General features: G+C 34.6%; 1 protein-coding gene across 1 annotated transcript in view; it reads right to left on the bottom strand.

Annotated features, from left to right (window-relative positions):
- Positions 1–292: 292 nt before the first annotated feature.
- SYT10 (synaptotagmin 10) overlaps positions 293–16314 on the bottom strand; it is a 77670-nt gene continuing 61648 nt past the window's right edge. The window contains exons 4-7 of the mRNA XM_065887257.1: positions 10470–10590; positions 5664–5835; positions 3069–3198; positions 293–421 (exon numbers count right to left, since the gene is read on the bottom strand). Coding sequence (XP_065743329.1) covers positions 350–421; positions 3069–3198; positions 5664–5835; positions 10470–10590 — 495 coding nt within the window. The 3' untranslated portion in view covers positions 293–349. The remainder of the gene's footprint in view (positions 422–3068; positions 3199–5663; positions 5836–10469; positions 10591–16314) is intronic.

Raw genomic sequence — 16314 nt, 5'->3', positions numbered from 1 at the left:
AATAGCAGCATTAACTATTTAATTTTAGATAAGTATGGATTATTTTCAAAAAATGTATTCTTTGCTTATGCAAAGAATTTACAACTCAGTGAAAACATTCTTTGTGCTAATTGGCATATGACACAAAGAATAAAAAGCCTTATGTAAGGACCATTTGTATTCAAGTAAAATACATCAAGATGTCCAAAGTTAATAAACAGACAAAAAAGGTAAATAAAAATTGCACATCATTTGTTCATTATCAGGATATATTTTAAATGAGATCAAATCTTCCACTTTTTTTTTTTTTTTTTGATCTGATGAGTACACGGTCCTGGGTCCTTATTATAATGGTCTTATTTTGAAAGCATTATGGTGTGGAAGGTGGTTTGGGAGATGGACAGGATCCTTGACTATCAAAACTGGTTGCCCGACCAGGTAACTGAAAGATAATAATTTCATAATATATGATCTAGTGTAAAAAATAATAAAGTGGGTAATTGTTGTTACCTTTTAATAGTGAATATTCACCCCTGATATGCAAGCCTCTGAAGAGAAAATGTACATAACTCCCCATGCCTTTCAGAACTCACCTTCTCAGGTATCATGAGGGGACACAAACATCTAACAGAGATGTAGGTAGCGCATGGTACATAGATGGCATGCAGAGCAACTGCAGATTCATTTCACATTCTATCACAGGATTTTAGTTCTTATTGTAAAATAACTAATGGTTTACTACAGTCGGGGGCAATTGCTGGGTAAGAACAAGAAGGTTCAAGACACAAGAGACTGCATTCCACTTGCTCTAAGGCAGGAGGTGATTTTTATAGGAGCAATTAATGAGATGAGAGGGACTGGGAAAATGGGAGCCACGAGTGATAAAGAATAATTTCTCATGGTCTTTAAATATTATGTGTCTTTTAAAAGTTTAATTACAATAGAATAAACTTTTGTATCTAGGTACAAGTAGCCAGATTTTCCAAGTGATGCTTTAGTCTCCTCTTACTAACTTACTCAGCTCTTGAATAATTGTTCCCTTCTCATTTTAATCCCTGCTGTGGCAACAAAACATAATTACACATGTACCACATGTACACTTTCCCACAATTCAAAATCCAGCCAGTTGTTAGGTCTCCAGTCCCTATGTTCTGTTTGATCAGTGAATGTAGGTACAGGAGTTGGAAAAAAAGAAGCTATTTGCTAGAGAAAGTATATTTACATAATCTTTTTGGCCCACTTGTCCTCTGATAGTGAGCTGCTAGAAAAATATATCTGGGATATTCTTCTGAGGCCCATATTGTAGCTTATTCTTCCTATATATTCTACGATGACTGAAAAATATTCACAAGTTCTCAGACAAAAACACATGCCTATTTCATAGCTCCTCTTCACCATATAAATGTATAACTTCTTATTAAACAGTCATAAGTATAATATGCCTTGGGTCATACAACATCTGTCCTTTCATTAGTTAAAAGTTGTTGGCCACATTATGTCACTTCTCCCTACATCATTCCTATGAACTCCGTAGGGGTGGGCATTTCTATTTTCATTAAATATGGGAGAATGTAGCTGCAGACAGAGTACGTGGTCTGCCTAGGATTAGACAGCCAGAGGAGGAGCAAGGGTTAGAATCCATGTCTCCCTTCAGTGTGGTTCTCTGCCCAGAAAAATTTACTCTCATGTCTAGATTCTTAGATTTAATATTCACTTTTCAAACTTTACATGAAAACAAAGATGAGAATCAGGAAATGGATAGTAAAGCAGTAGACTATACTTTAGACAATACACATTGTTGAAATGAAACAACCTTCTCAGGACTCGTTGAGCTATTACTTAGGGGAAAGTGCTGTGTGAATGTGCATTTGCATGTCTGTCTGTCTTTTATGATTTACATTAAATGATGAAGAGAGGTAAAGATTTGGAACATTAATATAATAAATCAGATATCTTTTCTATGGTGACAGTTCACCTCTGTTGTCTGAGCATGTGCTGTTTATACAGTGTTCATCGAATTTTCCCTATAGAGTATTGAGTAACACAGCCAAGGTCACATTTTTGTGACTAAGCTGAGCTTAGAACCAGGGCTCACTGACATTTAATTACACTGCTCTGTCTCTCCTATTCAACCCTGTGCTTAGTGACAGAACAAGAAGCAGAACCTTATCCATGGGAGAGATGGCAATGTATCCTTCACTTACTATGTGGCTATCATAACTTTTTATTAAATTGCATGAATTCCACCCTCTACCATACAACCTTTTATCAACCTGCATTACCTCTCAGTTAATCAGGTCATATAAATGATTTATTTTGAGACTCTTCTCTATTTATTTATTTTGAGACTCTTCAAGAGACTCCCATAGTATCTGACAACTGCCTTCATGGCTAAAAATCCTGATAGAAACTGGTATTGATACTTCTTCTGGTTAATATAACTATTAATATTAGTTATAATTAGAGCAAACACTGTGCCATACTCTGTACTAAGCACTCAGCATTTTATTTAGTTTTACTCTATGAGTTTACTGCTATTACAGAGTGTAATATGTAGTCACACAGCAGAGCCAGGCTTTCAACTCAGACAAAAAATATTTTTAAAAATCTGTGAACCGTTTTACTTCCTGACCAGAGTCAGTGGATGTATATCTGTCCCCTTACATAGATGAGCTGTATTAGGTGATAGTACCCCTATTTAGGGATTCTGGAGAAGTTTAGGTGAGGTAGCTGTTTTCACAAAAAAGAAGCTGGAAAATTCAGTTTCCAGTTAGTAATGAATTTACTTGATTGCTCCACCACTCACTGATATGAGTTTTCAGACAATGCAAAGAAAATAATAGGCTTGCAGTTTTTATGGGCTTACTGTAAAGGAATATCAAATTCAGAAAGTTTAGTGGTTTTTAAAAACCAACAAGGCACACAGAACTTTTCATACTGGATGATAGAGTCTGTGGGACAAAAGCAAGAACAATATCTATTTTAAAAAATAGGTGAATATATAAAACATTAGTGAAGTGTTAGCAGATAAATAACATTTAAGCAAGAGATAAAGAAGAGAGTAGATGTGAGAGAGTCCCAGAGCTTACCTCCAGCAAGGGGTGCCAATGTGTTATTGGTTTTCGGTGATAGGCCAGCATTTCATTCCAGTGGTCTCGCCCAAGACCCTCAGTGTCCAGTCCTGTTCTACACACTCCTATGACTTCATTGTGTCCTACCCTATGATTTGGAGAATATTTTGCTTTCATTCCAACATTCAAAGATAAGTTTCACACACCTTAAACAGAATTTTAAACTTATGATTAAAAGAGTAGATTTTGTGGTAAATTCTAGATAATTTTACATATTAAACTACTTCAGATCAAATGAAAAGTCTTAAGTAGGCTAAAATTTACTAAACAGGATCAGCATTCAAAAATGAATCTGTAAAAGGATCACACACAAACCATTTTTGTGCTCTGTAAATTGAGAACATTTCACAATAATAAGAATAGTGTGAATGAGAAATGCCAGCTGGCCCTTACCTATGTGATGAGTTTCTTTCTTGGTAGCAGACCTATTAACTTTAAGTGATGTAACTCTAATCTCCTTCTTTCCAAAAGGTTTAATGTTTTATATTGATGCCTACATTTCTTACCAAGAGCTCAATACCCACTTTCTTGTATAAATGACCATAATTAATTGATTCTAAATGATATGTCAGTGAACATTACTGCTTGTATTACAATTAAACAGGACAGGGCTACATTTTGAACCATGGCATTTGACTTATTATTGCATAGTATCAGAGCAACATTCTTATTTTCTATTCATACTTTGTTTTCATAGCAACAAATCAAAATAATAATGATATTAATATTTTTTAAGAGCTTGTTATGTGCCAGACACTGTTCTAAGTAATTTAAATGCACTGACTCACTTAATCCTCACACCATGACCATGAATATCATTATCATCATCTCATTTTACAGACAAAGAAATTGAACACCCAGAAGTTAAGGGACCTGCCTGCCTTTGTACATTTAGTAAGAGACAGAGGCAGGACTTGAATCAAGACAGTTGACTCAAGCATACATATGGTAAGCTGCTTTTCAAGAATGGAATGGAATTTAAAGGCATTTTCTTGAGGATTATTTTGACATACATCTATCTATAAGGAAAGTTTTGAGATGATTTTAGGACATTTCATTACTTTCTTCCTGTCACTGATGTATTAATAGATATGTAGGCTTAGTATCTTTTCTTTTAATATGAAGTTTCCCAAAAAAGCATATTTTAGAAATAACTTTTAATCTTTCTATTATATATATTGTCAGGGTCCATTTCCCTAAAATTATTTGGGTGACGAATCCTCAATTGTATTTATCTGCAATCTATGCTGTGAGAAATCAATAGGAGTAATTTTTTGGTAAAGCAGAATAAGGGCTTCTGATGAAAACATTACAACATTTTTAAAGTTTGCCATTTTAACTAATTCAAGATTTCTCTCTCTCTCTCTTTAAATTGTATCAACTTGTTTTGTTAACTGTGATATAAACTAATTTCAAATAGATGGTATAAATCATTGTATTTTTCAGCGCTTCATTTTTCTAGCTCTCATTCAGAGGATACCATTTTTAATGTCTCTATGTTATAGGGTCTTGGTTACTGCCATTTGCATAATGATATAAAATAGACACTCTTTGAATATTTGTGTATGTGTATTCTGTCCCACTTGTGTTATCATTAGAACAAAATAAGACATTGCCTATGTGCTGATAATTTTGTAGGTTAAACATACAGGATTCCTTTCTGAAAGTCTTATAAATATAAAAAGCAAAACAATAAAAAGAAGTATATAGCAAGGATCAAGTAAGATATATAAACCTTTAGTAGGACAAAAGTTCAGAGGGAGAAGAGATTGGTTAGCCAAGAAAGACACAGAAGTGGTGCCTTGAGCAGGGCTGTAAAGCATGGGTGAAATGAGATACACAGGTATCTCGTGTAAACGAGATATCTCGCATACACGAGATACCTGTATCTGAAATGTTGATACAGGGCAACATTTCAGAAAAGGAAGGAGTGGGTGCTGCAGCAGGAAGAAGCTTCAGAGCTTCAGTAGGGAGTTTGCCATTTATTTTGTGAAAGGAGAAGTAATCAAAGTGTGTGAACTGAAAGAACTATCCACAAAGCAATGATTTAAGACTGGTGTGAAAGCCTCAAGGCATAACGCTATGGACACTATTCACCTTCTACCGTTAATACTCACTGCTCACAGCTGCACATTACACTGATGTTTTACAAATGGAAAAGTGAATTTCTAAGAGATAACTTGCCCTTTCACAGTGCTAGTTAATGATAGAGCTCAGTATCATGATATTCATATTCCAGCCCAGCTGGGAAAGCAAAATACGTTGATTGTAATTTATGTTGTTACTGTAAAAGACTTCACAAAAGTGCTTCCTATAATGTATCCCATTCTTTCACCATCTGCAGGTATCCTGTCCTTCAACTTAAGAATGATGTCTTTTGGAAAAGATAAAGGATAAATAATAACATAGAATAAAATTAATTTTGAATGAATAATTTTTATTCATTCCAGTTTAAATTAAAACTCTTGTAGCAGTAAATAACCTGAAAAGCTGAATTTGGTCTGCATATGACTAAATGTAGCTGTTACTCAGTGAGTAGAGGGATGAACGTACCTGTCATAATCCATGACTGCAATGGAGAGGCTGACCTGGTCCACATTCTCCGGAGGGATATCAAAAATAATGGCCTCATTGTACACAGGGTTTAGAGTGTTTTTCTTTGTAGTCGTTTTCCTCTTTTTTAATCTTCGACCCTCACACATCAGAGACACTTTGACATAAGGATCTATCACGGGAAGGCAATTTTATTAAAATGAAAGTAATAGTACAAATCATAAATAAAACTGTGGTTAATTGTTACTAAATAAGAAAAGTAGTGTATTAAGCCCTTTAGTGTTACCGGTTTTAAATTCAAATGGCATAATTGGGGGCAATAGACTCTCTAGGACTTCTTACTGAATGGACTAGAAAAGAATTAACTTGATCACTGTGTTTAATACAACAGAGAAAACTCACTAGTTTATCAAGAGCCAGTCTAAACTATAATGTGTCTTTTAGTCAGAGCTATTTGAGGACATGTTTTGTCCCAAGTGATTTCTAGGGAATGTAATCCTAACAAGTAAAAATAATTGTATTAAATTTAATTTCCTTCAAAATGATTTAGAATAAGAAGGCTAAAATTTATGAAAGAGCAACATTGTATCTAGATAAGTATATATAATCACAGTGAATTGAAATTAGCAAAAACTATGTGGGAATTGTCTTGAATTGTTGGAAAAAGTACTAATCTTAGTAACTTTTTAGTCATAGTGCTTGATAAAGAGTTTGATTGAAGAAATGATCACTACAAATCATTTATTAAATGCTCAACAGTATACAATGAAAAGGTGATATTTGGTTTACATATGTTCTCAGGGAAGTTTCCTCATATGAATTGTCTGTATAATGTCAACTGGAAAGATAAAATTTTAGTCGGGCTATATTTTTATGGGCCAAAGAGGTCAACTAATTGTTAACAAGTTCTGCCTTAGCTGACTGATCTCTACTTTCTTACCCCTGCCACCTTAAGTAGAAAAACTGTTACAGTATTGTAGAAAATTATACAATATTTATCAAAAGTTTCTTTAAAAAGCCTTACTTCTTGTATCTTTTTTATAAAAAGGAGGCATGGTTTTGGGAGAGAGTATTGGCATTGGGGTGAGTATGCTAGGTGGTCAAAACAATCAGTGTCTGCTCTACCTTCATTTTTTTTTTCATTATAGTTACCCTCCAACTGTAGCACCACAACCATCTTTTCTCTCTTTCCATCAATGTAACAAAGCAACAAAACTTATTTCCTTAGAATAAGCCAAAAACATGGCAACATTAATTTATTTGAGCAAATGAATGAAATGGATGATTTTTAGGCTCTAGAAAAATGTTTCTGTATATTTCATAAGCATTTGTATCAAGGGGGAAAAACACATTTTATGGCTGGAAATAGGGTATATAGAGGAAAACAAGGTAAAAGGGAAATGTTCAATGGCTGTTTCCTATTTATTTATTTATTTTAACATTTAATTTTATACTGGAGTACAGTTGATTAACAATGTTGTGTTAGTTTCAGATGTACAGCAAAGTGATTCAGTTATACGTATACCTGTATCTACTCTTTTACAAATTCTTTTCCCATTTAGGTGTCCCATAATATTGAGCAGAGTTCTCTGTGCTATACAGTAGGTCCTTGTTGGTTATCCATTTTAAATATAGCAGTGTGTACATGTCAATCCCCAAATCCCTAACAATCTGTCCCCCCAACCCTTCCCCTCTGGTAACCATAAGTTCATTCTCTAAGTCTGTGAGTCTGTTTAAATAGAAATATAGATCAATGGAACAGGATAGAAAGCCCAGAAATATACCCATGCACCTATGGTCAATTGATCTATGACAAAAGAGGCAAGACTATACAATGGAGGAAAGACAGTATCTTCAATAAATGGTGCTGGGAAAATTGGATAGCTACATGTGAAAAAATGAAATTAGAACATTCTTTAGCACTGTACACAGAAATAAATTCAAAATGGATTAAAGACCTAAATGTGAGACTGGAAACTATAAAACTCTTAGAGGAAAACATAGGCAGAACACTCTCTGACATATCACAGCAATATCATTTTTGATGCATCTCCCAGAGTAATGGAAATAAAAACAAAAATAAACAAATGGGACCTAATTAAACTCAAAATCTTTTGCATAGCAAAGGAAATAATAAATAAAATGAAAATATAACCCACAGAATGGGAGAAAATATACACAAATGATGTGACCGACAAGGGATTAGTCTCCAAAATTTACAAACAGCTTGTGAAACTTAATAACATCAAAACAAACTGCCTGATCAAAAAACGGGCAGAAGAGCTAAATAGACATTTCTCCAAAGAAGACATACAGATGGACAAAAGGCACATGAAAAGATGTTCAACGTCACTAATTATTAGAGAAATGCAAATCAAAACTACAATGAGATATCACCTCACACCAATCAGAATGGCTAACATCAGAAAGTCCACAAACAATAAATGCTGGAGAGGGTGTGGAGAGAAGGGAACCCTCCTACACTGTTGGTGGGAATGTAAATTGGTACAGCCACTATGGAGAACAGTATGGAGGTTCCGTAAAAACTAAAAATAGAGCTATCACCTGATCCTCCAATCCCACTCCTGGGCATATATCCAAAGAAAAACACGGTCCAAAAGTATATATGCACCCCAGTGCTCATTACAGCACTATTTACAATAGCCAAGACATGGAAGCAAGCTAAACGTCCATCGACAGAGGAATGGATAAAGAAGATGTAGTATATATATACAGTGGAATAATACTCAAAAAAGAATGAAATAATGTCATTTGCATCAACATAGATTGACCTAGAGATTATCATACTAAGAAGTGAAGTAAATCAGACAGAGAAAGAGAAGTATCACATGATATCACTTATACGTGGAATCTAAAAAAAGTGATACAAATTAACTTATTTATAAAGCAGAAACGGACTCCTATTTACTTTTCAATGTTTTAATAATAGGAAATATGTTCTAAGGAAGAAGCTTATTTTTGTGATATAATTCTATGTATGAGCTTCCAGGCCTAGGCCTCTCATTAACAATGAGAACGAGTCCTAGTTTATTGTTTGCTACCCCCATCATGTCTCTGATGACATTTCTCTACTAGTGACAAGGACAATTTACTGGCTCCTTAGTTGATTCACAAGGCTGTTGTGAGAATTAATGAGGTGATGTTCTCAAAACATGCGCTCCCCTGATGAGAAGCTTCATATAAATAAAAAGTAGTCTTGCACCTAATTACAACTTTGATGTTGTTTGCTTGTCTTGAAATTTGGTTCTCTTTTGATACATGGTAGAAAGAGTAAAATAAACAATAATTTGCAGTGTTCTGTTTAAGTTCGTCAGCATTTACTTACCTATGACCTTTTCACCAAAATGATTGTGGAATTTATTTGCTTTTTTTCTATCTTTATATTTCAACTATGCATTGCAAATTAAAAAAAATGAATAGAAAATTCATGACATAGTTCAAAAATGAGATAGAGAAAGATGTGCAGTGAGAAGTCTCCCTCCCATCTGTCCCCATACCTCTCCACCACTCAGTTTTTGTGTATCACTCAAGTATTTCTTCATGCAAATATTAGCAACATGCTATATATTCTAAGATTCCTCATTCTTACATAGGAGGGAGCATGATACCCATATTTATACTGTACCTCTTTTTCTTTTTTTTCTTTTTTTGTGGTACATGGGCCTCTCACTGTTGTGGCCTCTCCTGTTGCGGAGCACAGGCTCTGGACGCGCAGGCTCAGCGGTCATAGCTCACGGGCCCAGCTGCTCTGCGGCATGTGGGATCTTCCTGGACCGGGGCACGAACCCGTGTGCCCTGCATCGGCAGGCGGACTCTCAACCACTGCGCCACCAGGGGAGCCCTCTTGTACCTCATTTTTTATTCACTTAGTATATCCTGGAGTTCTCTCTACATTAGAACTGAGAGTTTCCTCATACTTTTTGTGATGCAAATTTAGTTTATTTCTTTGTTCTGAAGAACCAGAAAGTTATAGATTCTACTCCCCATGTCATCTTTTACTATATCTCCATTACTATTTCTTATTTGTTTAATTCAACAAATGCTACTGAACTCCCTACTCTGTCTTTATCATTTTTTCTTCCACAGAGCTGTGCCAGAGTTTACCTATTAACTTACAAATAACCCTTCAGAACTGTGGTGATTTAAATGAAGGGATTAAAGAGAATGATGTGATTTTACCTCTTTAACAAAGTTAGCACAAGAGAAATTTCTTCAAGAATATCTTTAAGAAACTTTAAGGAGTATTTATTTACTTTATTATTTCTTTCAGTCCCTGTTGTTGTCCAAATTTTTAGTTAGAAAGGTGGTAAGAGAGCAAATGCAAATGGTGGTCTTGGAATGTTGTTATTTCTTTGCAGATCAGGTGAGGGAGATAAATTCAGTCTAAATATGTCTTCCTAGGACTCTTACTTGTAGAGTAACACAAGTTTAAATTGAATAGCTTAAAGTCCAAGGATATTCCTTTATAAGAAACTGACTAGTTGGAAGCAGGGAAGTGTATAGTAAATAATGCATGTTTGAGAAAGAACTAAATCAGTAGAGAAATAAATAAAAATAAAAACCCAAGTTCAAAGTCTATCTATTTGATAATACTTTTTAAAAATTTCATAATGATAATGTAAACTAAAGAGGTGTTTGGAGCACTTTATTTGGTAATCTCTTTTTTCTACTTTTATAGTGTCCCACGACAGACAAATGAACTCAGTAATTCAAGAGCCATATATAACTTTGTCTATGTAGAATATTTTATTTGGGAATGAACCCACTAGCCAATTGTGTGCATACCTGATGAGCCAGTGATATCCATAGCTTTCAGATTTCTGCACTTGATGACTGTCAATGTCATACGTCCAGCAGTTGGCAAATAACAAAGGGAAAACATGATTTCACCCAGGTCTATACTTTCCTAGAAAGGCAATTGGTAATGTTAGCAATTTCATATACCAGATATTGAAAACAAAATATAATAGAGTGAAAAATCGCTTTAGTGGAATATTTGAATGCCATTTTAAATTGTTTTATTGAGGATACAGATTGCATTGCAAAAAAGCTGTAATAGAGTAAGAAAAAAGAATATATCCCAGTTGCTCATTTGATATATCCACTTGTATTTCTAATAGGAAACTCAAACTTAACACAGTCAAAATCAAACTGCTGATTGTATTCATTCCCAATCATCTTCTGAAACCAATTCCTCTGTCATCTTTCCAAAATCAGAAAATGATATCATAATTCACCCAAAGGCTGTAGGCAAAAACCTAGCAATCACTTTCATTCTTCTTTTTCTCTCACCCTTAACACATCGAACGCATGTCTTGTCTACATTATCTACAAAACATATACAAAATTACTGACTTTCTTTTCAGCTCTATTACTTTCATTGAAACCAATATCACTTCTTGCCAGGATTAATTCAGTAGTCTCTAAAACTGATCTCAAAAGCAAAGTGATCACTTATGAAATGCAAATCACATCATTTCACTTTCCTGCTTAAAACCATCTAAAGGCTCACAACTATATTGGAATAAAATTCAAATTCTTTACCTAGGCATATAAATGGGGTAATTATAAATCCTGGTAATCTAAGAAATTCCAAATTTATACCTACTGCCCTGATATAATTATTAAGAATGTCTATTTCCATTATTAAATATGTGTTTGTTTAGATAATACATTACAAAGTCATACATATAAGGAGGCCCCATGTGATCTGGACCCACCTATCACTCTATTAATCTCTTGCCTCTCCCTCAGCTCACTCTTATGCAGGCACAAGAGATTTTTTTCTGTTATTCAATCAAATGACATTTGTTCCTGCTTTTGACCTTTGCATTTTCTTTTTCTCTCTCATATCTTTACATGGCTGACTCCTCCTCACCATGTAGGACTCAGCTCAAACAGCGTCTCTTCAGTGAGGCCTTCCCTCTTCCTATCCTATACCCACCTCATTCACATATCCTTCACATTTTTTTCATAGCACTTCTCATCACCAGAAATTACCTTTTACATTTATTTTTTGTTTCCCCAATTCCAATATATAAGGTCTAGGAGAGCACGGCTCTTATTTATCTTATTTTTACATCTTAATGAAGGTACATAGCTGGCTCTCCGTGCAGTTTTTGAAGAAACGAAAAGATTATTAATTAATCTGGATAAAAGCTGACCTGCTTTGTTTCATTTGTAAAATAAAACTGTCCACAGTACTCAAGTATAGATAAATTTGCTGTGTGTGGCTGCATAGATGGTGGACAAATGAAAATGAGTGTGAACAATGCACATTTAGGATGCTTTTCAAAGAGCTGTTTAATGGAATTAAATCAAATTATTCCTGGTAAGAGCTGGAGGAACTGGGCTCTGGGACTTCAGACTATACTACAAAGCTACAGTAATCAAGACAGTATGGTACTAGCACAAAAACAGAAATATAGATCAATGAACAGCATTGAAAGCCCCGAGATGAACCCATGCACATATGGTCACCTTATTTTTGATAAAGGAGGCAAGAATATACAATGGAGAAAAGACAGCCTCGTCAATAAGTGGTGCTGCGAAAACTGGACAGCTACATGTAGAAGAATGAAATGAGAACACTCTCTAACACTATACACAAAAATAAACTCAAAATGGATTAAAGACCTAAATGTAAGGCCAGACACTATAAAACACTTAGAGGAAATCATAGGCAGAACACTCTATAAAATAAATCACAGCAAGATCCTTTTTGACCCACCTCCTAGAGAAATGGAAATAAAAACAAAAATAAACAAATGGGACTTAATGAAACTTAAAAGCTTTTGCACAGCAAAGGAAAACATAAGGAAGACGAAAAGACAACCCTCCGAATGGGAGAAAATATTTGCAAATGAGGTAACTGACAAAGGATTAATCTCCCAAAACTACAAGCAACTCATGCAGCTCAATATCAAAAAAACAAGCAACCAATCCAAAAATGGGCAGAAGACCTAAACAGACATTACTCCAAAGAAGATATACAGATTGCCAACAAACATATGAAAGCATGCTCAACATCACTAATCATTAGAGAAATGCATATCAAAACTACAATGAGTTATCACCTCACACCAGTCAGAATGGCCATTATCAAAAAATCTAGAAACAGTAAATGCTGGAGAGGGTGTGGAGAAAAGCGTACCCTCTCGCACTGTTGGTGAGAATGTAAATTAATACAGCCACTATGGAGAACAGTATGGAGGTTCCTTAAAAAACTAAAAATAGAAATACCATACGACCCAGCAATCGCAATGCTGGGCATATACCCTCAGAAAACCATAATTCAAAAGGACACATGTACCACAATGTTCATTGCAGCTCTATTTACAATAGCCATGACATGGAAGCAACCTAAGTGTCCATTGACAGATGAATGGATAAAGAAGATGTTGCACATATATACAATGGAATATTACTCAACCAAAAGAAGAATCAAAACTGAGTTATTTGTAGTGAGGTGGATGGACCTAAAGTCTGTCAAACAGAGTGAATAAGTCAGAAAGAAAAAAACAAATACCATATGCTAACACATACATATGGAATCTTAAAAAAGAAATGGTTCTGAAGAATCTAGGGGCAGGACAGGAATAAAGATGCAGACATAGAGAATTGACTTGAGGGCACAGGAAGGGGGAAGGGTAAGCTGGAACGAAGTGAGAGAGTGGCATGGACATACATACACTACCAAATGTAAAATAGATAGCTAGTGGGAAGCAGCCACATAGCACAGGGAGATCAGCTCAGTGCTTTGTGACCACCTAGAGGGGTGGGATAGGGAGGGTGGGAGGGAGACACAAGAGGGAGGAGATATGGGAATATATGTATACATATAGCTGATTCACTTTGTTATACAGCAGAAACTAACACAACATTGTAAAGCAATTATACTCCAATAAAGATGTTAAAAAAAATAAAATAAAGTGACATCCTTCAGATAAAAAATATATATACATATTCCTGGTAAGACAAACTGTGGTAGATTTAATATGGGGGGAAATAAGTTTCTATGCATCCAGGTCCATAAAACTGTTTTTTAAAAATTCTTCATGAAGAATTATTAACATTTATTGGACTTATCCTTACAGTTTAACTTCTGATTTATGTAATTCCCATTTCTTTATTCATGGTCTAGAAGTAGTAGAGCTCAGCAATTAAGAGTATAAATTTTAGAGTCAGTTAAACTTGAGTTGATTCCTGTTTTCTGCTTCTTGGCTGTGAGATCCTAGGAAATTTAATTAAGCTTTGAATCTCTGAAACTTCATTTTCAGATTGTGGAAAATGCTGTCTCCCCAGGGGTTTTCAATTGAGATAATGTAAATAAAGTCCAAGGCACACAGTATCTGGCATATGATAAGGCATGCTGTTTTGTTCATTGCTATCACATGGAGCAGGGCCTTACACATATCAGGTGCTCAGTAATACTGGACAAGTGAAAAAATAATAAAAAGCATTATTTTTTGAGAAAAAATAGTAAGAAAATAATTATTTTAAAACAAAAGTATATCCAAATGGGTCTCCTCTGGGCTGTTTGATTGCTGCAGATCCAAAATAGCGAGAAAGATCCAAAAGGATAAGAGGCCTGAGAAAAAACAGGAAGAGTACAACCTCCTTCTAGTACTCATTCTTTTCATCACCAAGTAAATATTAAGTATTATTTGCTAAGTGCACTGGTAGGTGCTATAGATACCAAAATAGAAATGGCATGATTCTGCCCTTGAAGATCTCAGTTGAGGAGGAAGAGAGTAGGCTATAAAGAGCTAAGAAAAGAAGTCTGAATTTTATTTTTATCTGATTCTTTATTTCTCTTTCTCTTTTTCCAAGTGTTTCTTTAGGCTCAGTCAATGGACTGAAGTTCTCTATCTGGTAGCCATCCTTCTTTCCCTTACTGGACATTTCACCTCCCTGGAACTATCAATCAGAGTAGGCATATTTTGTTGAAAGCTGGTAAAATTTAAGGGATCCCTTTATAAATGTAGAACAAGATACCAGTCCCACCAAGAAACATGGTGGGGATGGTGATGGAGAAGCTAGGAAAGAAATAGGAGACATGATCTCAGAGATGAAATACTTAGAAGTCAACAGGAAATGAACTACATATAAGCAGAAAAAAGTACACAAACATCTAAAGGGATTAGTAAATACAACATTTTCACATGTCTGACAGATATGGTTTTATTTTTACACATCACACCATCTGTAGAAGTAATTTTTCTGTTTCTTTAGATGTATCACATGTTTACTGGCTGGAACAAAGAAAGTTTGCTATCTTTAGTCTCATCTCTCAAAGATCCTTTCTATGAATTCAGTTTCTACATAATTTTGACTATTAATGAGTATTGGCAAATATAAAGAGGTTAAACTGGGGAGTGACCAAAGAACTAGCCTAAATAAATTGAAAGCAAAGAGCATGATTAAAGGACATCTCTGAGCAACTTCGTATGACAAGCTAGTTGGCTTTTTGTTACAGCAGTAGTAAGAAATCTACTTAAATATTTAAATTCCATATAGTCAGGAGTTTTAAGGAAACTAGAATGATGAACTGAGTAGGGAAAATTAATGTAGAGTATGCATGCATAATAACTGCACAAAAATTTGAATCTTCATTAGAATAATTTTTTTTTCCTTCAGGAAGTATGAATGTGAAAGAACTAAAACTGCCTACATATGGAAAAGGGCAAAATACTCTCTAGGATAAATACTAATATCCTTCAACTTTTTAAATCTGGAAGAAATATAAGAGATAACTATGAGAAATGAATTTAACGAAGGTAATGGCTGTATGACCTTTAAAAAGGTCCCATCACAAAAGTAACATCAGAACTCCAGATTCTGGTGACAGTTTTCTGAGCTACAATGTGCACTGATTTCAGTACCCACCACTGAATCTGTCTGTGTGTTTATAGCTCACCTCCAAGAATGAGGTTGAGTTTTATTTGCCTCTGTCTGCCCCAGATCACTGAAGTTTATAAGGAAAGTCTTAGTTTGAACAATCTGAACCCTCTAATGCCCAGCAAAGAACCAGGAAATAAATTGAAAGTTCTCTGAACATACAGCATAAATATAACAAAGTTATGCAATAAAATTCTCTTATATAAGGAGACTACATCTTCTCTTATTCAACACCCATTTACTACTATTTTAGACAAAATTCTAAGAAGAATGTTTAATTGGTATATCAGTCTATAGCAGTTCAAAACACACATGTGAAATGTAAAGATGGGGAAACTAACAGCACTAGGTCTAGCAAAGGCAGAGATAAATGATAGCTACAAAGACACAAAGCGTATAAAAAAGAAGCAAATACTGTATTCTAAAAAGGATAGCAATCTAGAATCATTTTGTATCAAGGGTAACTAACACTAATAACTACTCAGTAACTTAAAAATGATATTTTATTACAGACTGGAAGAGTAATTGATGTTCAAAATGATGACTGAGTCATCAAGCTAGGGATAATTATCCTATATGTTTTGTTTAAGAAGGTAGAGAAGTTTACACTATTTTTTAGAGTTATTTTTATCTAAAACCCTTAAAATGTTTGAAGTGATAATTTTGGCTTAAAATGAGAAATGCTTTGAGTTTCTGAAAATTTTATTTATGGGTAATCTCATTTACTGTA

This window comes from Phocoena phocoena, chromosome 11, assembly GCF_963924675.1.
Source record: "Phocoena phocoena chromosome 11, mPhoPho1.1, whole genome shotgun sequence".
NCBI lineage: Eukaryota > Metazoa > Chordata > Mammalia > Artiodactyla > Phocoenidae > Phocoena > Phocoena phocoena.
The sequence above is the reverse complement of the archived record's forward strand: the minus strand, read 5'-3'. Positions and strand labels throughout refer to the sequence as shown.